Source organism: Cynocephalus volans, chromosome 13 (genome assembly GCF_027409185.1).
Source record: "Cynocephalus volans isolate mCynVol1 chromosome 13, mCynVol1.pri, whole genome shotgun sequence".
Classification (NCBI taxonomy): Eukaryota; Metazoa; Chordata; class Mammalia; order Dermoptera; family Cynocephalidae; genus Cynocephalus; species Cynocephalus volans.
In genome coordinates this window covers 27,271,820-27,294,968 of record NC_084472.1, presented here as the reverse complement: position 1 = coordinate 27,294,968, position 23,149 = coordinate 27,271,820, and the positions used below count along the sequence as shown (strand labels likewise).

The 23,149-nt window shown below is 34.5% G+C and overlaps 1 protein-coding gene across 2 annotated transcripts in view; it reads left to right on the top strand.

Moving 5' to 3' along the window:
- The window catches only part of DSC2 (desmocollin 2), a 30,975-nt gene extending 8,326 nt beyond the window's left edge, over positions 1–22,649 (top strand). Inside the window, exons 3-16 of one of the 2 annotated variants that reach the window (XM_063076801.1) lie at positions 426–625; positions 1,564–1,683; positions 2,838–2,993; positions 4,307–4,451; positions 5,379–5,545; positions 8,821–8,955; positions 9,167–9,352; positions 10,881–11,137; positions 11,261–11,403; positions 16,590–16,814; positions 19,466–19,702; positions 20,117–20,241; positions 21,509–21,766; positions 22,452–22,649. In XM_063076801.1, the coding sequence (XP_062932871.1) occupies positions 426–625; positions 1,564–1,683; positions 2,838–2,993; positions 4,307–4,451; positions 5,379–5,545; positions 8,821–8,955; positions 9,167–9,352; positions 10,881–11,137; positions 11,261–11,403; positions 16,590–16,814; positions 19,466–19,702; positions 20,117–20,241; positions 21,509–21,766; positions 22,452–22,649 (2,552 nt within the window). Of the gene's footprint in view, positions 1–425; positions 626–1,563; positions 1,684–2,837; positions 2,994–4,306; positions 4,452–5,378; positions 5,546–8,820; positions 8,956–9,166; positions 9,353–10,880; positions 11,138–11,260; positions 11,404–16,589; positions 16,815–19,465; positions 19,703–20,116; positions 20,242–21,508; positions 21,767–22,318; positions 22,355–22,451 lie in introns of those variants that run through there. The other variant, XM_063076802.1, reaches the window with a different exon arrangement.
- The last annotated feature ends 500 nt before the right edge of the window (positions 22,650–23,149 follow it).

Below are 23,149 nucleotides of genomic sequence, written 5' to 3'. Positions count from 1 at the left end.
AGATGTAAAGAGTTCAGTAATATTTTAACTTAATAACTGCTGATTTTAATCTGCTATATTCTGTTTAACTTGCTTCAAGTGTTTTTATGTGTTGCTCTATAGCTAATTTCAGTTAATAAAGAAAACATTTTCCCAGTGTTATTTAAATATTCAAATACTGGAGTTCACATGCCTTCATTTCAGGACAAATATTTCTTCTTTAAAAGGATATAAAGTAGATATTAGAAGTAATGTGTATGTTTAAGCACAACTTAATTAACCATATAGTTTCATATGTCCTTTTAAAAATGCTAAATTTACAAGTGTCAGTTTAAGCAAGTTTTTGGCTCTCCCCCCAGCACATTCAGAGATTACTGTTAAAACTATATGTTACATATATATTTATGTTTTACCTTACAAATGATAGCTACCTATATTTTCTACAGTTAACCTGAAGGAGTGCTTTAAGTCTGCAAATCGAATTCGTTTAAGTGATCCTGATTTCCAAATTTTAGAGGACGGTTCAGTCTATACAACAAATACTATCCTTCTGTCCTCGGAGAAGAGACATTTTACCATATTACTTTCTAACACTGAGAACCAAGAAGAGAAGAAGATATCTGTACTTTTAGAACATCAAACAAAGGTATACAAAACTATGTAAATGAAGTATAATGATGTCTTTTCTTCAGGTGTAACTAACATTACCAGGGAAGATATGGAATCATAAAGGATATGGTGTAGTTTGGCCTGAAAAAGGATGAAAACTATGAGACATCTTACCAGTGTTTAAGTGGAAAAAGGTTGTGCGACATAGGTTATTACAGGTTGCCATTCCTTTTTATTTGGGACATAAAAGGAGAAATTGCAATAAGTGACAGCACGAGAACTTGAGATTGGACACAAAGGAGCATTTTTTGATCTATACCAAGGAATGGGTTTTTAAAAACAAGTTTTGAAACTATCTCTGGCTAAAGAAAAACTTTTTTCTCATGTATCTCTGCATAATTTGTAGTCTTAGAAAACAGATGACTGTTTTAGGAGGAGGTTTGCACCACATGCTTGCTTACTGTATTGTGACACCCGAGGTCAAAATGGCTTCTGTTCAACCACTGCTGTTCCTCACCGTGGTAGTTTGAGAGTTGTCACTATGTTTTTCTCCTCCTTCTGACACAGATCTCTCTGCTGGTTCCCTGGCTCTGTCTAGTTGTTGGTGAGTGGAAGATGCTTGTGCTAAATTTAGAAGGACCCATACCCACATATTTTCTTTGCATTTCTCGCCTCATGTTTTTGCATGTCAATGTGGCAACGGTAATTTTTTTTCTTTTATTTAATTTTGCTTTTAGGCTTCAGATACTATCTCTCTTCCATATTTCCACCAAGTTTTTTTTCTCAAGAGGATTGGTGTAGTTATTTCTTCATTATATCTTTTTGCAGTGTTGGTGTTTAGTTTGGTTCTCAAGCTACCACGGTCTTACACCTCCCCAGCTAATACTCATGAGAGGAGAAAGATGTATCAGAGTTCTAATGTTTGAGAAAAAAGTAGTCATTGACTTTATTTGTTTTTCTGTTTTCTAAATTGAGGTACTAAAGAAAAGACATTCTAAAGAAAAAGTTCTAAGACGTGCCAAGAGAAGATGGGCTCCTATTCCTTGTTCAATGCTAGAGAATTCCTTGGGTCCTTTCCCCCTTTTTCTTCAACAGGTACAGTTTGCTTTTCTTTTGCTGTTGAAGTCTATGGTTTCCATCTTTTTAAAATTTTGACACTGAGTATGCAGTTATTTAAAAATAGTTGTGTATGAATATATGCGTGAATGAGTATGTCTATCATATGTTTCATTGTAGAGATATAAATGTATCTCTTTGTGCCTGCATATGCTTTTTTCCCAGCTTTAGTCATGCAAAGTCCAGTTACAAAACAGTAAAATCCATCTAGCATTCTCACACACATGGTTTCTTGATGAATTTTCATATCAGCAAGGGTATTATAGAGCCTAAGCATAGCCTAGAAAACCCCCAAATATCTTCCATAATAAAGATAAAAATTGCTCATGAAAGGCCAGATGCTGTGAATGAAAGACACATATACCTTTTATTCTATTGCTTATTCTCAAATCCACATTTTAAATCACACTGGATTCACAATTTGCTTTCTTTTTTAACTTTTAGTGGAAACCCCAGCAACTCTTTTTGCCTTCTTGGCCACTGTGATTCACTATGACTTGGGTTTCTTGAAGTGGTGAGAGGGAACTCTCCTTTATACCCCACCAACAAAGTTGATGAAGCTGAGAAAAGTGCATATAAAAGTTGAGACAGAAATGATTAGAAAATAATTGTGTTAGTCATCCTGATATAAAGATGTCAAGAACTTACAGAGAGGATGAACACTGCTTGGAAGAAATTTGCTGTTTGAATTAAGGAGCAGAGTATCACACATGCCAGGCTGTTAATTCAATTTCTGTTCTCACTCATATTGTTCTCCAAGGTTAAATGTTATGTAACGTGTAATAAAAACTCACTTTTTAAAAAAATTGACAATAGAATAATTTTTTCATCCTCAGAACACTTTGTTTTCTTAGACAGGAAAAGTCTTAAATGTTTGGTCCATATAGGTACCATTTAGCCTTTAAAGTATTCCGTAGTTATTCTGGAAACTAAGACACTACTAAATTAGTTTAGTCATGCCTTGCTCTTGAAATGTCTCTATTATTATGCCTCCATATTCTGTTGCTCTTTTCTATTTATACATAATAATAAATTAAAGAGGGCAATTGTTTACTGTAATAAAAATGGCGACATGATTGCAGACCTGCATACAGGTGAAAGTTCTGCTGAAATATGTAATATCTACTTTCTAGGTTCAATCTGACACAGCACAAAACTATACCATATACTATTCTATAAGAGGGCCTGGAGTTGACAAAGAACCTCTAAATTTGTTTTATGTGGAGAGAGATACTGGAAACCTGTATTGCACTCGTCCTGTAGATCGTGAGCAGTATGAATCTTTTGAGGTAAAGTCTAAAGTATATGTATTGTCTGAGCTGTTATTAAGCTTGGTTATTTCTTCTCTCATCCTCAGTTCCTTTATTCTTTGGTGTTTTCTGTGTTTGTCACTGATGCTGTGGCTTAATCTGATAATATAGAATTGACTTGAAACAAACAAAAATACATAGAATAAATAAAATTAGATTCTATTGGGTTGTTCCTGGTATTATGGTTTTACTATCTGTTTGTTTCACGAGTACCACTTTGAAAAGCAGTTATTCAGTTGGCTGAAAAGTTCTGTGAACCTCTGTATGGTATAGAGATACCATAGGAGGTAAATGAGTTTCAGAAGTTAAATAATCCTCGGTACCTTTGCAATGGGGGAAAAGTTAACTTATGGTGAGTAGATAAGGAGTGTGGACAGTGCTTAACTAAGCTTATAGTCTTTTAATCATCTGGTTAACTTCCCATGGTGGAATATGAGTTAATATGTAAGAATTTAACCTAATGCTGATTTGATTTCCCGACAGGACCTAGTCAATTTGCTTAACTCAATTTTAATTATTTTATATGTATTTTGGATGAACTGATTATTCATCAGAAGTCCAAATTAACCAAATAGACATGCAAGCTTTGAATTAAGTATTCAGGTTTAGAATCGCCACAACATGACCTAATAAATAAATGTGATGTTGTGCTCTGTCTGTGATAGCTGTTATGAGAAAAATTGCAGTTGAAATTCATATTCTAAAATCAAAAGAAATAAATTATATTTCACACACAATTTATAGCCATTCATTTGTTCTGTTTCTGACTCCCTCTTTTTAAATGAAAAGATTCGTCTAAAAAAAGACTTATCTGAATATAACCACTGATATGCCTGAAATCCTAATTAGTGGAAAATAAGAATATTCTGGTTAACTGCACCTGGAGAATTTGCAATCTTAAAGTATCTAAAGTTAAGAAAGATCTAGTAAATCATATTTGAAATCCATGCACCTGAAACTTTCAAACAAAATATTAAAGTCCTCAAGACTGTTTTGGGAAAATAATAATAAAAACCATTACGCTCATGAACAACCATATAGCAATGGCAAGAAAACTAAAACTATCTATGTTATCATATTAGATAAATTTAAACATAAAATGCCGTACCATATCTTGAAATTAGCCACTTCTTTTGGCATTAAAGTAATGTCCATACCCATAAATAATAACAAAATGGTGAGACTCATATTGCAGTGCTGAACATTCTCCAAATTAAAACTAAAGCAAGTTAGAACATGTCTTATTTTTAAAAATTATTTTTGCTTTTCTTCTTGTTTTACTATCTTAACAGCTAATTGCCTTTGCAACAACCCCAGATGGGTATACTCCAGAACTTCCACTGCCCCTAATAATCAAAATAGAGGATGAAAATGATAACTACCCAATTTTTACAGAAACAACTTACATTTTTACAATTTTTGAAAATTGCAAAATTGGTGAGTACCTACTTTAATGACATATGGCAACTGAAATGTGTTTCAACTCATAAATTAAGTTTCTCTGTGGCCATTGGGAAGCAGCATATCCTAGTGGCAAAAACATGGGTCTCTGGGTGGAATATCACTCTGCTTTTCACTAGCTGTATGACCCTGGGCAGGTTTCCTAATCTTGACAAGCCTTAGTTTCCTCATCTGTAAAATGGGTTATCAATATGCCAGATTGTTATGAAGATTAAATGAAGCATAATACACATGGAATGCCAAGTGCAGTGTCTGAAAGGTGTAGGAGTTAATAAGTGTTATTATGCCTTCCTTTGTGAGCTAAACTAAGTACTTTTAAGAGAACATAGTCCAAAAAGGGTAAGTCTTTGAGCAATTTGAGACTTAGTCCTGAAGATTTCTACTGATATTCTTTAGTGACTAAATGGTTAACAGTATTCTGGGCATGATCATAAAAGTCATTAAGAATAATACAAATGTTTTCTCAATCCCATAAAAATGGTCAAGTTTAGCTGGAAGTCAGAAAGCAGTTTCTGAGACTTCTGATAGAAAGGTCTAACTGAACCAAGAATTTTCCAAGAAAACTGACTGGTATGTCAATGTGAGTACAAGCTAACAAACAGAAAAAAGGCTAAAGAATAATTATAATTCTTTAGTCTAAAAGTACAAAGGTTATGGAGGCATAGAATCGACATTTCTAAAATCATATATTAAATACAGTAATTATAGGGCTGGTCACCAAATTCTAAAATGTTAGAATCCTGGGATATTTTAAAGGAAATATGTAGAAGTCTGCAAACTTACAAAAGCCATGTCTCTGATATTTACTTAAGTGGTTCAGAACATTTAGGAGATAGGTAGAAATAAAGGGGAAGTTGAAAATATGAAAGTTTTGGAAATTAAAGAGGATTTTTCCATTTGTAGGTTCTACTGTGGGACAGGTATGCGCAACTGACAAGGATGAGCCTGACACGCTGCACACGCGCCTGAAGTACTCTATCCTTGGGCAGCTGCCAGCAACTCCCACCCTGTTTTCTATGCATCCAACTACAGGTGTGATCACCACATCATCATCTCAGCTAGACAGAGAGGTACCATACATACTAACAAATAAAACTCGATTATAACACAGCTGTTTAATAGTACCAGCATATCCCTTGCAGATATGTTTTTGAAAAGCATCTTGTGAATTTAATTTTAGAAACATTATTATTTTAAGCATATTAAGGGAGGTTATTAAATAACCTTGCAGTGTGCTAATTTTGAACTATTAATTTGTTTTCTCCTGAATTATGTGTCTTATAAAATCGAGTTTCTTAATATATATAAACATATTTATAGTAATAAAAACAGGAAATGTCAAATATGAAAAGTGAGCTTTTTGGAAATATGCAAAAATTTATCTACATAGAAGGGAATTCTTCTTTTTCTGTCTGCATCATCTCTTCTTCAACAATCTCATCTACATTCTTCTTACATAGATGAAAAGAAAGTCTATATCTCTCTAATCTCCAGTTTTCCATTTTCAGTTGATTCTAGAAATCCTTATTTGGATGTCTCACAAATACCTGAGATGTAATACATCTTAAATTTAACTCATCTTCTTTCCTTCTAAGCATGCTCTTCTTACCATCTTTTCTAGTTAAAATTATATGAATACTTTTTTTCCTAATAGTAATTTTTCTCTTGTCACCTTGGAGTCATGTTCTTGAAGTTGTATTTCATGTCTCCTCTTATCCCCAAGAGCAAATCATTTTCCAAAGCATGTGGATATTACCTCCAAGATTATTTTACATCTGTGATGTTTTTCCACTGCAACTACTCTAGTTTAGTAATTCATTCACGTATTCAACTACTACCTGCTCCACCAAGCATTGTTCATCTGAATTCTTGCAGCAGTTTGTTTACTCTACTTACTAAATTATAATCTTTAATGTTATAATATAGCAATAGATGTTTATCAGGTATTTCTTTGATTCTTAAATCTTTATATCAGATTTATTTCCTCTCTCTTTTCCTAGCCCTCGTGGATTAGGGCTGTGGTCCTCAAAATTTTTGGTCTCAGAACCTCTTTATATTCTTAAATGTTGTTGAGGATCCCAAATGTTTTTTATTCGTGTGGGTTGTACTTATCTATATTTACTCTGCTAGTATTTAAAACTGAGAAGTGTTTAAAATATGTATTAATTTACCCGTTTAAAACAACAAAAAATGCATTATATGTAAACATAGATAAAATTTTTATTAAAAATAAGTACACTTTTGAAAACAATAAATGATTTACTGGGAAGAGTGGCATTGTTATACATTTTCCCAAATCTCTTTAATGTCTGTCTTAATATGAAACAGGTGGATTCTCATATCTCCTTCTGCCTTTAGCCTGTTACAGTATGTAGTTTTAGCTGAAGTACTCATATAAAGAAAATCTGACATGATATGAAATTAGAAAAGAGAGGAGAATTTTGGTTTAAAATCTTTGTGGATATTCTTCTTTGATATTACACCAAAACTTGGCAAGTCGTAGTTTCCTACATGCTTTTTGCAATGTGAACTCAGAAGTGTTGTCAATGAACTTTTGTACATTGTTATATTGAATCTCATTGGTCTATCCTGTACTATGAGTGGATATTTAACCCTTGTATGATTTTGTAACATCATGCATTGGTCATTTGGAAAATGTTCATTCACTGAGTTATGCAGATCTTCCAAATATTGATACATTTCATTAAACAATATCAAAAAAACATCTCCCCACCTCCATTAATATCGCAATGGTTGATGAAAGTTTTCCAAAATTCTCGTTTTTGCTTGAAAACTCCAATTTGTCATTGGCAACAAATAGTTTTTTTTCTGCAGTGACAGATTTACTTTATGTTTGACAAGATGTCTTCTAAATACTGTAGTCTGAATAACCATAGATAACTTTCAAGTAAAAATGGTTTTCTGTGAAAAAAAGCCCAACGCAACAGCTTGTTCAGCTCACAAATCAGTCACACAGTATTTTTTCTCAAATAGATCCTTCTGGTAGGTAAGTTGAAAACATTTGACCAATGAAGGAGTTTATTCAATAATGCTCTGTAGTAACTTTTTGACCCCAGAATTCCAGTTTTCATCTGTTGCCTACAACCTTTTAAGTGTTTTAAACATGAGAAATTCTCTTCCATCTGAAGATATCACAAGTTAATACTTAGGGTGACAAAACTTCCTTTCTTTGTTTTATCAGCCAGTTAGTGATTTCCAATAAATCTTAGTTCACTACAAACAAAGTAAATATGTATTCCTTCCTGAAAGTATAGTACCATGAAGTTTTTAAAAATTCTTAATTGAAATAAGGTCATTAATTTTCAAGTCTACACATGTGATTGATAATGCAGAAGGAGTAAATTAGGACAATTATATGTGTAAAAAGTACAGAGACCCAGATAAACTTTAGTTTTGTTTTAGGTAATGCATGAGGACAAGAATGTTTGAGAGGTTATAGAATTAGGAAAAGAAGGTGGCTTTATAAGAGGAGGGTGAACATTCTAGGTAGATGATTAGGGTAGATTTTCACATACTATTTTGTCTTATGAAAAGAGTAGGAAAGGTAGTCATTGTCACTGCTTTGTAGAAAAAGAAACAGGCAAAGACAACTTCCGACTGCCCAAGACTGCTATTTTTAGAGTTGGGAATAGAACCCAGGTCTCCTAATGCTCAATCTGGAAGGCATTATTATTATGTTGTATTTAATCTTTTTACATCTCAAACACTCATGATACATGAAGCGATTACGGGGAGAAACACATTTTTTTTAAATAGTGCCTTTTGCAGTATCCAATGGGAAACCATAAGGGCCAGATGCTGTTTTCCATGGAAAGAAAAAATTGCATTGCCCCAGACCTTTATTTTCCTACTAATTTAATGATCCTTTTGCAAATCTGAAGTAAATCTTTAAGATCCATATATTTTTCACAGGAGGGTATTTCACTTTATTGTTTTATTACAAGACTATTGTAATAGAGACTGCTGTGTGTTTTCTTAAATGTAAAAACCTACTTTAGATAGGATATAAAGATTTTGATGAATTACCTGGCGATTTTAAATGTGCTTATGGCTATAGCTTTTCTCTTGCTGTTGAATAAAGATAAAAACCAATTGATTCTATATTCTGTGAGTTAATAGCATTTTAAATTTGAGAAATGACTCTTTTCATGAATTAATTGAAAATTACAAGAGTGAGGAAATTCTTCAAGTACAAAAACACTGTGAAATTTAATAATGTACTCCTTAAATTATTAAGGCAAGGAAAATTATAGAGTGTAAATTAAGATTTTATTTATAATGTTGCAGCTTTCACCCAGTACTTAAATTCTTTCTTTGTTGTCAGTTAATTGATAAATACCAGTTAAAAATAAAAGTACAAGACATGGACGGTCAACACTTCGGCTTGCAAACGACTGCAACTTGTATCATTAATATTGAAGATGTGAATGACAACTTGCCAACATTTACCCGTACTTCTGTAAGTGTATGATATTAATAAAAGAAAAATGTATAACCCAGTGTTAATTGTTAACTATGTACATCTCCATCTGTGCCTCATGATTGAGGTGTTAGGGTTTAAAATCATCTGTACATAGTACTTTGGAACTTAGAACAAAGCTTACTTCACATGGTTTTTTATTTCTGTGAGAGTTACTAATGAAACTTTTTGTTTATTTTTATTATTTTAGTATGTGACATCAGTGGAAGAAAATACAGTTGATGTGGAAATCTTACGGGTTACTGTTGAGGATAAGGATTTAGTCAATACTGCTAACTGGAGAGCTAATTATACCATTTTAAAGGGCAATGAAAATGGAAATTTTAAAATTGTAACAGATCCCCAAACCAATGAAGGAGTTCTATGCGTAGTTAAGGTAAGAATAAATCAGTAAATTAGTTATTTGTACTTTATAATATTATAGGATCACATATTCTTTTTCTTAATGTATAATGGAAAGAAAGAAATTCTGGTAAACGTAAAAATATATAGGTAAATGTAAATGCTATGTTCTTCACATATATATAATGGAATGAATATACTCATTTTTGGTAACCTTTTATAAAGGCATGATTTTTTGAAATAGTCATATATATATATATTCAATTAATGTGATATGGTGTCCACTTTGTAACCAGGATCTCTTAATTCAAAAACTAGCACAGTTTGATCCCAGTGGGACAGTGCAAAACTTTCCTAGCCCGTTGTTTCTATATCTGGGTCAAGGATCCTCCACTTATTTGTTGAATATCCCAAATGATGAGTTACTCCTGGTCATACCCCTATTTGTAGGTTTTTCGTCTGTATCAAGTATGCATTACATTCTTAGCAGCCAGGTTTAGAAGAAGATCCTCAACCATTCAAATATGTTAATACTTCTAAAACTTCTTTCTAATACTATTCTATAGCATTTGAGAGGAATGTGCTGCTAATTCAGGAGCTAGAGTTAGTGCGTAAAGTAATCTGAGCTCCTTTGGCCTTGGACAAAGTCATAGGCTTATTTCTGCCTCCTCAACTAGAACATGATACTATTATGGGTCTATGGAATTTTCCTTTTGTGTGCATTCACAAGGAGCATGGATCAAAACTGAAAAATCCTTTTTCCTTACAATGATGAAAATTAGCTGCAGTTTGTGGATTAATTTTGCTGTTTTAAACAGTAAAGAAATGTCCTTTAAATTTTGTCTCTTTCCTCACTCAATCCTTCTAATTCTTGGTATTCTAAGAAGGAAATTTATCTCTGTAAAGTCCAAGACCTGAAAAAATGTCTGTCTTCTGGGAAATGGCTTCTCCCATTCTCATTATAACTACATATCAGGCAAAATAAAATAAAACCTTCCATCAAAGTTGGTATGGCACTTCTAGTTTTTAAGAAAGGAACTGGGATGGAAGAGATAAAAAAGAAAAGTGCGATGTACATAAGCTTTCTATTTTCTTGTCCCTCCTCTTAGAAATATTTTAAAAACTTCGACCCATTTTTTTCTACCCCAAACCAAGTACAAATAATAATTTTATCTCTCCCAGGAGGGTAAGACAGATGTCCTGAAATTAATGGTATAGTAAATAACTATTGATTGTGGTATGAGTCCCCTAAAGGAGTATCTTGTGTTAAAGTCCAAGCACCTTCATTATATACTGTCTGAAATCTTTATCAGTACGTATTATACTATCTGTGTTAAATTTGCAATTGAGAAACAGATTTTTATTTTTTTGCCTGCTCTACCCAAATCCTGAATCTGTTGAAGGGTTCTCTGCCTTTCACCACCACCGTATTTCTGAGTATAGGTTTTATATTCTTATGACTATTCCCAACACAGCACTGACATATTTCCAAATTTAACAAGTTATAGCATGGCTAAATATGAAATGATTTGATCTGATTGTCAGCGCATTTGCTTTTGTAGCCTCTGGATTATGAAGAAAGACAACAGGTGACCCTGCAAATTGGTGTAGTTAATGAAGCTCCATATTCTAGAGAGGCTAGTTCAAGATCAACCATGAGCACGGCGACAGTTACGGTCAGTGTACAAAATCAAAATGAGGGTCCTGAGTGTAGCCCTCCAGCCCAGTCTGTTAGAATTAAAGAAAATGCACCAACGGGAACAGTAAGCAATGGATATAAAGCATACAATCCAGAAACAAGAAGTAGCAGTGGCATAAGGTACTTATCATTCTATATTTTAACTCCAAATTTACTGTGTTTTTTAAATGTATAACGTATTTTGATACCAGTATAATTTGGCTTACCATACTTTCTGCTATTTTAATTCATCTTTACTTACAGTTATGAGAAATTAAATGATCCAAAAGGGTGGGTGACCATTGATAAAAATTCAGGATCAATCACAATTTTCAGAAGCCTGGATAGAGAGGCAGAAGACATCAAAAGTGGTGTATATAATGTTACGGTCCGTGCGTCAGACACAGGTAAGAACTTTGTTTTTCAGCCAACTGCATATATCCTCAGTTTTTTAACCAACAGCATTTATTTTTAAGCTGACTACATACATTCTCAGTTTTCATTTCTGTCCATAATGACAGAGAGAGTAATCGAGAGGTTTGCTATAATTTATTAACTCCTGTCTGCTTGCTAATAGCATCCTCAGTTTTAGACGTAATTATGTAAAATTTAATCGTAGAAACACTTTAAACTATAATTTATTAAGTTAAATAATTAAAGATTGAGAAAATTATTTTAGTAAAATTAGCTTCAATTTATTTATTCACATCTCTTAAAATAGTCACTTTGGCAGGAAAGTTCATTATAGGGTGAACATATTATCACTTAGTGCACTTCTAAAAAAACAGTTATAACTTTTTTCGGGAAACTAACAATTTATATGGGGGCTAGGATTCTCATTAAGGACATTATATAGAAATAAATCATAGTCATGATCAATGGTATATTATAAACTTAGAGATACAAACACTATGAATTCATATACTCATAAAATGTAAAATTATGTTCTGTGCATCCTATAAAATTGAGAGAAATATGAATACCTTGATTATATATAAGACCTATTTAATGCATAAAATATAATATTACCATACATACATTTGGACTTTGTGCCTTTGTAAAGTGAATATACTAACTATAGTACACATAAATTATTATGCTTTTGCTTGCAAAATTAGAATTTAGAAGTGATTTTGGAAGATGATTTAGGTATTCTAATTCTCTCTAAATTAATAAGAAATGACTCATATTCATTGATTGAATTGGTAAAGTTGTAGTCATTACTGATTTATCTTCAACCAAATAAAGACTGTCTTTTAAGGTCTCAGCTTCTTTTGTCACTTTGCCAAGAAATGCTTTTTAGACAAAAGCAAGTGAAAACAAGAAAAAGAGCATGAAAATCAAATCCATTATTTTTACATTTTGAACAGCACTTGGGAAGTGGTTTATTAATAGATGAGATAGAAATTGCTGTCTGAAATTAAGAGATTTGGGCTGTAATTTTATTCTTCATTCTCTGCTGCAGAGGACATGGAATAATTGAGAGATCAAATACTTTTATGGAGTTTCGATGAGGCATCATTGTGGTATAGAATAAATGTGTGTTGGGCCTTTCCTGTTTATTTCTTTTGAAAAGGGTGGGAATTGTTGTGTGACCTCCCAGTGAGGGAATTACGAATAAAGAATTCTACATCTTTTTATTTTATGAACGTGAGTGAACTGAAATCATACAAAAGTATGGCTTTTTTTTCTTTCTTTCTTTTTCTAAAATCTGTACTGCTGATTTAGTTTGGGGTCCTCCTTGCCGCTTCCTAATGAAAAATACTCTCTCCTTAAAAGCAATGATGTCTTAGGCCCCTGCATACTTCCCACCCTCCTACTTCTCCACAGATCTTATGTCCTCTTTTTAAAACTCTCTCTCTCAAGGCTTTTATGTCTACACTTTCCCACACTTTCCTGCATGGTTTGGGGTGTTACTATCTTCCCCTCCCCTAAACATAAGTATTTCTTAAGCTTTGAGCTCAGTTTTTATTCTCAATCTTTTCTCAGCCTAAATCCTGTTGGCAGTATTACCCAGGTATCTCATCAATATAATTGAGTTTTAGATTTCTATTTTTATTATAATATAATATCTAGCTTTTAGGAGGGGGTGACCTTCAAATATTTTAAAACATTTGACAGAAGAGTGCCGTGCTCATAAAGCATGGAACCATGGGTCGTGTACCTCATATGACTTTATATTTGGAATTAGCATTTACCCATATAGAATTACATTAAAAGATAAGCATTTTATGCCTGCATTCCAATGAATAAAAGAGTATTTTATTCATCAGCAGATGAAAAACAGCTGTGAAACACTATGAGTTAGAAGTCTGAGATCTCACATGTTCTATACTAATCACAATGTGCAAAAAAATTGGAGTTTAATGAGTGAGCAACTTTAAATGTTTAATGGAAGGGAAATTTAAGCATTTATCACAGTAGGAGAAGAGTAAACACTATAGAGGTCGATTTTTAAAGACAACACAGTTAACTAAATTCAACAGGTAAGATGTGCTCTCAGTTCTGTGTATGGATCTGAAAGGAAAGAAATGTTTGACACCCAGCAGCCCCAATTTACAGAGGGAGCAAGAGTGTGCCACACAGCATGAGAGCAGGAGAGGCTGAGGCAGAGATTATTCTTCCCTAATAGAAAAGCGTTTGAGGTAGATGAAACATGTGTCTCCCTGCTTCCCCAGGCTAATACCAATACTCTCTTTTGAAGGTGTCCAAGGTGGACAACATTGTTTCTTGCCTCTCATTTTCTTTTTTCCTAGTTCCCTTTTCTTCTTGCTGAAGTACATCCTTTACTAGTTCTTTTGATGGTAAGATGTGGGTTTTAAACCCTCATTGTTTTGGGCCGACCCTGTGGCGCACTTGGGAGAGTGTGGCGCTGGGAGTGCAGCAGTGCGCTCGCGGTGCAGCCGGTCACAAAAAGACAAACAAACAAACAAACAAAAACCCTCATTGTTTTGCTGTTCTGAAAAATATTTTAATATTGTCCTCATGCCTAATTGATACTTTGATTTGGTTTAAACCGTGTAGTCAACAGCTTCTTTCCCTTGGCACTGTGCAGATATTACTCCATAATTTTTTTTTTCAATTGGAAAATGCCACTTTTATTCTTAGAAAATAACCAGCGATGAATTCAAATTTATACGTAAGATGTTCACTGAAGCCCTTTTTACAATAGCAAAATACTGGGAACCGTCTAAATGTCTAATATTAATGGAAAGGTTGAACAAATTACAATGTAACTGTTGATAATAATGCCCATAGAAATATGTAATCATATTGGAAAATATCCACAATAATGTTATTTAAAGATCAAAACAGGAAGCAACATGGTAGTGAGAGCATGACCCCATTGTTTTAGCATGTATATTAAGTATTATAAATCTGTGGAAGGAAACACTTTGTAGATGATCATTTGGCTTTCCCTGATTTAGGGATAGCAGGTAATTTTATTTTATTCTTCGAACATTTTTGGTTTTGCCAAACTTTATTCAATGTACATTTTTGCTCTTGTGAATTGATAAATATGTCTCTTAAAAGCAATCTATTCTTAATTATTTTTAATTCTCTTTTGTTCTTTTTTTTATTCTTCTCTTTTTTTCTATCTTTCATCATTTTAATTTAAATATTACATTGATTTTGTAGCAGTCAACATGAACATCAAGAATTTTTTTTTTAAACTTTTAAATATACGTCGTAGTTGATTTTTGTGTCCCTTCACCTGTTCCTCTTTCCTCCCCTCGGTCTCTCCCCTCCCTACTGCATCATATCTATTCACTTGTCTTAACAATTTCAATGGATTGTTGTGATTGTTGTGTCTTCTCCCCCCCCCCTTTATTTGTTTGTATATTTATTTATTTATTTATTTATTTATTTATTTATTTTTAGCTCCCGTTACTCCATTATCTTTTGGCCTCTCTTGTTGCCGATACTTACTCTACCATCAATCTTGTTATTGTCCCTTTGTAGGTAATACATCCAGGTAGCTCTTATAGTTCCCTAAGCTGTGTTCTACAGTTTTAATACAATGTGTGTGCTGTGAATCTATTTTTATTTGTCTAGCACTGTAGTCAGAATATAGTTTCAATCTGAAGAGCCATGTTTTTCCTTAATTCTGGAATATCCTCAGCAATTAATCTCTCCAAATATTGCTTCCCTACCATTCTGTCTGTTCTCTTCCTCTAGAATCCTTGTCAGACGAATGTTGCTGTTTTATTTCAACTGGAATTTGAGTTATGGTTTCATCCTTGTTTAATTAGTTACCCTTCTCTACGACTTTAAATATACTAAATATGCTGTTGTCTTGCAGAGAGTGAATTAATTGCAGAGAGTGAATTAATCTTCTGACTGGTGATTTTGTTGGCTTTCCTTCTTAACAATCTTCCTCATTTAGGAATTTTAATTTGCAGCGTTTAATGGGAGGTGTTTGGTTTGCTTTCTGTTTTTTAAAATTTTTCCTCTTTCCCACTTTTCCTCATTTTAACTAGCAGTCTTGTAGCTCCCTCCCTGTGTACTTTCTCTGTGGTCCATGGTCTAGAACCAGTTCTTAAGTTGGTGGCCTAGTACTCCTGACTCATGATGATGCTGGAACTATCACAGGTCCAGTCATTGTGCCACAGGCACCCTGGTACAGGTGGTGAGTGCAGGGCTCTGTCTGGTCTTCCAGCTTCCCTAGCTTAGCAGCTTCATATAAGACACAGTCCCAGGCAGTGGGTGGAATAGGTTTTTTCCTTCCTCTTCTTCACCTCTACTGTCCAAGGCCTCCTTATTAGGAAGAAAGAATAAATGATTGAGACAAAACTCCTGGATTTGTGTCCAGCTTCAGGCTTTGTAGCTGCATAGTTTGTGTCCTGGACCCATGACTGCTTCTTCTTGGAATCCCCTGGATTTTCTAGGGCAGTGCCTTGTACAGAGTCATTATCCAGTGAGGTTTTACTGAGTATATAGACAGATGAATTATTTAGGCTACACCCTACAGTGATTATTTCTGTTTGCAAGTGATTTTCCACTTCTGGAGTCTCCCATCCTTTGAGCATTTCCATGTACTATTTTTGTTCCTATCTTCCAAATATATATCTTCTACCATTCAATCTCCCTACTCCAAAACTTTCAATGCTTTCTGTGTAGTATATTAAACTCCAACCTCCCTACTCTGGCTTTCAAAGACAGCTAGCTCTTCTCTCCAGTGTCAGCTCCCACCTGTCTGCCTTCCCCTCATTGTCTTCAGATCATGGGTGTGTGAAACATGCTTTCCCACCTCCTTGAATTCCTTTGTGCTTTTGAATATCCCAGAAGTGCCCTTGTTTATACTCTCTTCCTCTCATCTCTTAAAAATCAGTCGAAACTCACCTCTATAAAAATTCCGTGTTTATTGCAGTGATTTAGTGAATGAATGAACACATCTAAATAGCAATTATTATCTGTACTATCCATTTAAAAGTAATAATATATTTTTTTAACATTCCCTGAGGACATAGCCTGTGACTGTAACTTATAATGTTACAGGTACTGAATAAATATTTAAAAATTTTATCAATGTGTAATTTGCTGGGGAAAATTCAAAACATAAAAAGATGTATTTTTATTTTCGTTTTTCTAGATGGGAGAACATGTACCGGGACACTGGGAATTATACTTGAAGATGTGAACGATAACGGCCCATCCATACCTAAACGAACAGTGATAATCTGCAAAACCACCATGTCATCTGCAGAGATTGGTGCTGTTGATCCTGATGAACCCATAAATGGCCCGCCCTTTGCCTTCACCTTGGAGAGTTCTGACGCAGAAGTACAGAGAATGTGGAGACTGACAAAAATTAATGGTATGTATTTTTAAATATTGCTTTGTCTTTTCAACATTAGGATGTCTAAAATATCTTTTTCTTGATAAAAAAGCAAGGAGTCTTCAGAAAGATCATGGAAAAATTTATATTACCTTTTAATTCTGTTTTTCCACAAACTTTGGAAATACACGCATAGAAAAATAGTTTCACTGTGTGGGGCAAATCGGTTTTGGTGTGGTGGTTAGTGAGCTCTCCAGTGTCTGTCTCTAATTCTATGCCAGGATTCCCTTAGGCGTTTTGTGAATTTGCATTCCCAATCCAAACACACCACCCGCCTCAGACTGGGTCTAATGCAATCACTTCCTGACTTGTGTACCTCCTACCTCCATGGACTCTTCACGTGCTAATAGTTTCCTAGGTCATAAGGGAATTCCCATCTCTTGCAAGTTGGTTCCCCGGAAAGCAAACTGAGACAGGGTATCTCAAGCAGAATGTTCATTAAGGAACTTGCTTGGGATCAATAGCTGTGAAAGGAAGGGAAGCAGGATTGAGAAAAAGAGAAGTCAAGCTGCAACGCAGGCCAAATGACAGCCTTGGACAATCACCCCATGGAGATCCTGAGCTAAATGGTACCTCAGAGTGGTCCCAAGTGGATCCCCTGTTCTCTCTTATTGTTCAGCCAGTGGCTGTGGGCTGCCCAGAGGGGCATGATCTTTGGCAAGAAAGCATAGTCACTGTAGCCTCCCCAGCAGCTGGGACAGGAAGTCCTTTCTTGCAGGGGGATCTGGTGTCCACCACAGTGTCCACCACACCACCCCTATTCTCTGCCCTGTGTTGACTTCTGATCATTTCATGTCTATTGTGTTCTCCTTGGGATTCTCCCCAACTTGGTTCCCAGTCTGTACTTTTGACTTTAACCCTGAAAAATCTATGGTGACAAGAATGGCAAAAGTGAGGGTGACCTCTTTGCATTACCACCACTGCACCCCTCCCTCCTCAGCTCTTAACTCCACAGCATATTCTCCATCTCCTACTCACAGTACCCAGGGACCATGGTGTCATGGTCTACTGGCCTTCATGACTCCAGAACCACTGTAAACTGAATGGGTTTGCCTTTAAAATGCCCTGGAATGGTTTTCACCCCCATGCTTTCAGTGTATATGCCTCAATTTCCTATTATGACAAATTAGAAAAGAAAGCTTGTAAGAGTATACAAAGGAAGAATGGCGTGGGGAAAGTAAAATAAGGACCTGTGGAAATAAGTTAAGATACTATGTCTTATGAATCCTGCTCTGTGAACGGACAAGATTTTTAGTTTTTTCACAGTATCCTGGCATGTGTGTGTGGTTGTCAATTATTCTTTCTTGGCAAGAATTAACCTTATTCTTAGATTTTGCCCTTTCTACTTATTTGATGTCATAATATCATTACTTTTTGGTGTACCCTCGTAGTGTTAATAGGAGGTGGTAATTTTTATTTTTTAGTACTCCTACTTAGCAGAATAAACCTTTGGCAGCAGTATGTTGATCAAAAACTTTGTTATTTTTAAGATTTACTGATCCGTGAAATCATCCAAAAGCCTGGGAAACTCCAAGTTAAGAAGAATGTACCCTAAAGAGGCTTTGAAGTCAGATGGGCTTAGTGTCAAATGCTGGTTTGACCATTTATTAACTATGTAAATCTGACCATACTACTTACTTTCTTTGAGCGTCAATTCACTCATGTAAAATAGGATTATTTGGAGGAGTAAATGAGAAAATGAATGCAATAGACTATGGCACATTATGAATCATAAGTTTTGGTTTCTTTAGTCTCATTATTATTTCTTACACAGTAGACTTAACAGGTTAAACGCAGTTTTTCTTAAAATGAACAAGTGGTTTCTTCACCCAAACATTCAAATTTATATTTAGAGCTTTAAACGCTATACAAAAAATGACAGGTAAGTGGGCAGCGAAATTAAAGGGAAGTTAAGTGAGAGGGATTGTTCTCTGTCCTGAGGCAACTGCATTTCAAATAGTGGCTCTGAACACAAGATTGTATTGGCTTTTGGCCTGGATATTTTCTACCCTTGATCTAATAAAGTACATCAAAATTAAAAAATGTACGGTTGGTCCCAGTGTCCTTTAGGACCAGGAGATGCAGTTCCAGCAGCGTGACTCATGACCTGCTAATAAGTTCAAGGTTGGGTGTGTTCTGAGTTGTCAGAATCGGTCTCTGACAATAAGTCACAAGTATTTATGTTTATTTGGCATAATATATTTAAAAAAGTAAAAGGAACATCCAGAATTTCAGACTATTACTTTCTGGTGAATCTTATATAAAAGGAAATATACACTGATTGTTTTAATTAAATATTTTAAAGATATGACTAAAAAAACTAACCTCTTAACGAGTCTCTTAGATATGATAGGAAGGATTTATTTATGGACTGTAAAATATATTATTTTAAAAGCCAAAATACCTTTATGCAAGAGGCTGCATAGGCAAACTTTTTATATGCAGTGTGTTTGCAAAGGCTGTAGATTAGACCTACTCGGTTCATTTGCATTTTACTGTCCTCTAGCAGTTGTGTCATTCCATCAGGAACATACATTTGTAGGGAATTATGATAACTATCTGATAACTAGTTATTTGTGCTCAGGAGAAATCAATGACATTCTATAATGCGTGGTTTTATTTTCTTTCAGATACAGCAGCACGTCTCTCCTATCAGAATGATCCTCCATTTGGAACATATGTAGTTCCTGTCAGAGTCACAGATAGACTTGGCCAGTCTCAGGTCACTTCATTGAATGTTGTGCTTTGTGACTGTATTACGGAAAGTGATTGTACAACTCGCGTAGGTCCAAGGACTGGCAGCGGAGAAGTAAAACTTGGAACGTGGGCCATCCTTGCAATACTGTTGGGCATAGCCTTGCTCTTTTGTAAGTCCTTTCTTGAATTCAAATAATAGCCTTTAATGTAACTTTCAAGACACAATCTTTGAATCCACACTGTTATAGATAGCTGTTCATTTGCATATAGCTGTATTTCTACTTAACATGCAATTATATTATTTATTTATTTTAAGTGCATTTATGTATAGTTCTAGTGTCTTCTCAGCATAGACATAAAATTCAGTGTAGCAATACAGCAAGTAGCATGTGTTTGGCATATCTGTTCAGGGCAAACTTTTCTAGTGTTTACTGCTTTGACACAGCAATCATATTTATGTGCTCTAGAAGCTGTCTTTTTTAATATGCACCTTTTAATTTATGATTTATCTGTGTATTAATCATTGCAAATTCATAACTTGACATTATTTTGTTGATAAACAGGTAATATCTTTCTTCCTGCAGGTATCCTGTTTACATTAGTCTGTGGGGTGTCTAGGGCAGGCAAACAACCAAAAGTATTTCCTGATGATTTAGCCCAGCAGAACCTCATTGTTTCAAACACTGAAGCTCCTGGAGATGACAAAGTGGTGAGTAATCTGTCTTTTTAAAATAAATCCAGAGGATGAATGAGACTATAATATATACTCCTTCTAAAATTGTCTTTTCTGAGCAGAGTTCTTTTGATATCGTGTAACTTACCATAAAATGTCATCAGTCCCATCGAATAGATGAAAATGACTTTGAGTCCCATTCTGATATGTGGTATTTCAATTTGGCCATGTAGTGTTGCTTAATAGTGAAAATCCTTTAGCATGCCATTATTATTTTCTGCTTCAAGTGTTTCATGGTTTCAACTTCAGTCCTGGGCTTTTGTGTATACTTAAACTGCTATTCGTGTTGTAAAAATGTACATTTAATTATTCACAGATCACCTCTGTAATTGTTTCAATTTTTTTCTGAAAATTGCAATAAAATCATTACAAGCTTTGATCGTCGTGGGAAGAACTTTAATGAATTCTTTCTGGCTCTAATATAAGTTAGAAAAGAGCCTGAGGCCAAATATATGAAATAGTTGTGCTAGTAAGAGGTTACATTGCTCCAACTTTGTTTTCTAGCCCACTATGTTGAAGCAGGACAAGTAAATTCCCTATAAAAAGTATAATTGACGATTAGGACAGGAAAGATTTAGAAAACAGAAGCATGATGTTATCTAGGAAGGGATTGAAAAATAAAACTTAAATTATATTAGAGTTTCCAAAAACACAACATAGATAATTGGTGGCCAATGCATCGGTGTTCTTATTTTCTCTACCTGATTTATTTGTATTTCATTTGATTGCAAGGATTTATTATTGCAGTTCAGATTTTATGGCACCTTTATGTCTATTTTTGTTTTATTTGAAGGGGAACTGAATAAGACACTAAATAAAAATACTGATCCTTATTTCTGTTTCTGCTCTAGTCAGGTAAAGGGGAATGAATTTAAACTAGGCAGAGTAAATATATGAGACAAAAGTGTTGATTTTGAGGTGTGAGATGCTGAAAAGATTTAACAACCGAAGTTATACAGTATTCTAAGAAGCTTTTAAAGACGGGATATACAAAAAGCTTTCTGATTTGTCTTCGTGTCTCAACCACTTAACATCTGCAGTTTGTTTCTTGTGTTAGACACTACATTAAATACTGGAGTTGCAAGAGTTGGGTAATCAGGATTGACAAGACAGATTTAGTTCCTGCCCTCAGAGAGCTTACCTTCTAGCACCAAAAAATTATGGCATTATCTGCTTGCTGTTGCTCAGATATATTTTTTTGTTCCCTTGTCTATTTCCTTAATGCTAATTGTTTTTATTTCAGTATTCCACGAATGGCTTCACAACCCATACTGTGGGCACTTCTGCACAGGGCATGTGTGGCACATTAGGATCAGGAGTCAGAAGTGGAGGGCAGGAGACCATTGAAATGGTGAAAGGAGGACACCAGGCCTTGGAGTCCTGCCAGGGGGCCGGGCATCATCACACTCTGGATTCCTGCAGGGGAGGACGTGTGGAGATGGACAACTGCAGATACACTTACTCGGAGTGGCACAATTTCACCCAGCCTCGTCTCGGTGAAGTGAGTTTCCCTAGGCGTCCTACAAATCTATTTTGATTTCCTTTAAACATTATAAAGGATTGCAATTTAGTATTTATTTGGACTTTCATTTTCAATTAATTATGAATCTACTCATTGGAAAGTTATTATTTTTCCTTAATTTTGATTTGATTATGCTCAGATTTAAACATTGATTTAATTTTCCTCATACTTTGTTTTGCTTTTAATACCTTTACTGAAATAATTTGTGAGGATATTTGTTACTCTCTCATAACTTTGTGCAAATACTTCCTTCCCATTTGACAACTTGTGTCTTAGAAAACAAAAGTGTGGTACAAGGCCATAAAAACATGCACTGTCACCATCTGGGAAGATCTGAGCCCACATCAATTTGGGATCAGTTTAATGGACGATTTCACATTTAGCCATCATTTGAAAGGGGAAAGTAATGATTACTTAAAATAAACCCTTGTGTATTTGCTGCCACACGTGTGACTTTTAGAAACTTGCTGTATACTGAATTAATAGTTTGATTTATGATACAGACCAATCATGTGCATTTTTTATATGTAGGAATCCATTAGAGGACACACTCTGATTAAAAATTAAACAATGAAAGGTAAATCAAAGCAATTATTTTTATGTTAGTAAGTTTTGGTGTTTAAAATAATAATAATAATATGTGTTGTGTTTTTCCCCTTGGCAGAAGGTGCATCTGTGTAATAAGGATGACGATCATAATCACGCCCAAGACTATGTCCTTACGTATAACTACGAAGGAAAAGGATCAGTGGCTGGTTCTGTAGGTTGTTGCAGTGAACGACAAGAAGATGATGGGCTTGAATTTTTAGACCATTTGGAACCCAAATTTAGGACACTAGCAGAAGCATGCATAAAGAGATGAGTGTGTTCTAACACGTCTACAAAAGCCAGTGTCTATATCAACTTTTTTTTTTTTTTTAGTTACCAGGATTTTTCAAAAATAGAAGATGTTATGTTTGGGGCTCTTTTCCCTTTATTTTGATGGAATCTCTTTGGCCAAATGCACAGAGAGACTCTGTAAATAAGTACACAAATTTTTCAATCTTTTGCGATTTTTAATTACTCGTCTTCTACTGAAGGAGATCTACAGATAGGAAAATTAAGGAAATCTGCATTATTGTTTACATTTGGGTTTAATGACAACAGCCAATTTATAGTGCAATAAAATGTAATTAATTCAAGTCTATATTACAAACTACTTGAAGTCTAACCTAATAGAAGATTGTAGAAACCTTGCTTTAACATTATCTCCAGTTTACCAATTAGTTAATTGTTTGTGTGGTGCTTGGAAACTGTGGTTTTCCTAAACATTCTAAAGAATATGGACTGCCTTCTTGCTATTGTTTTATTTTTGTAACATGA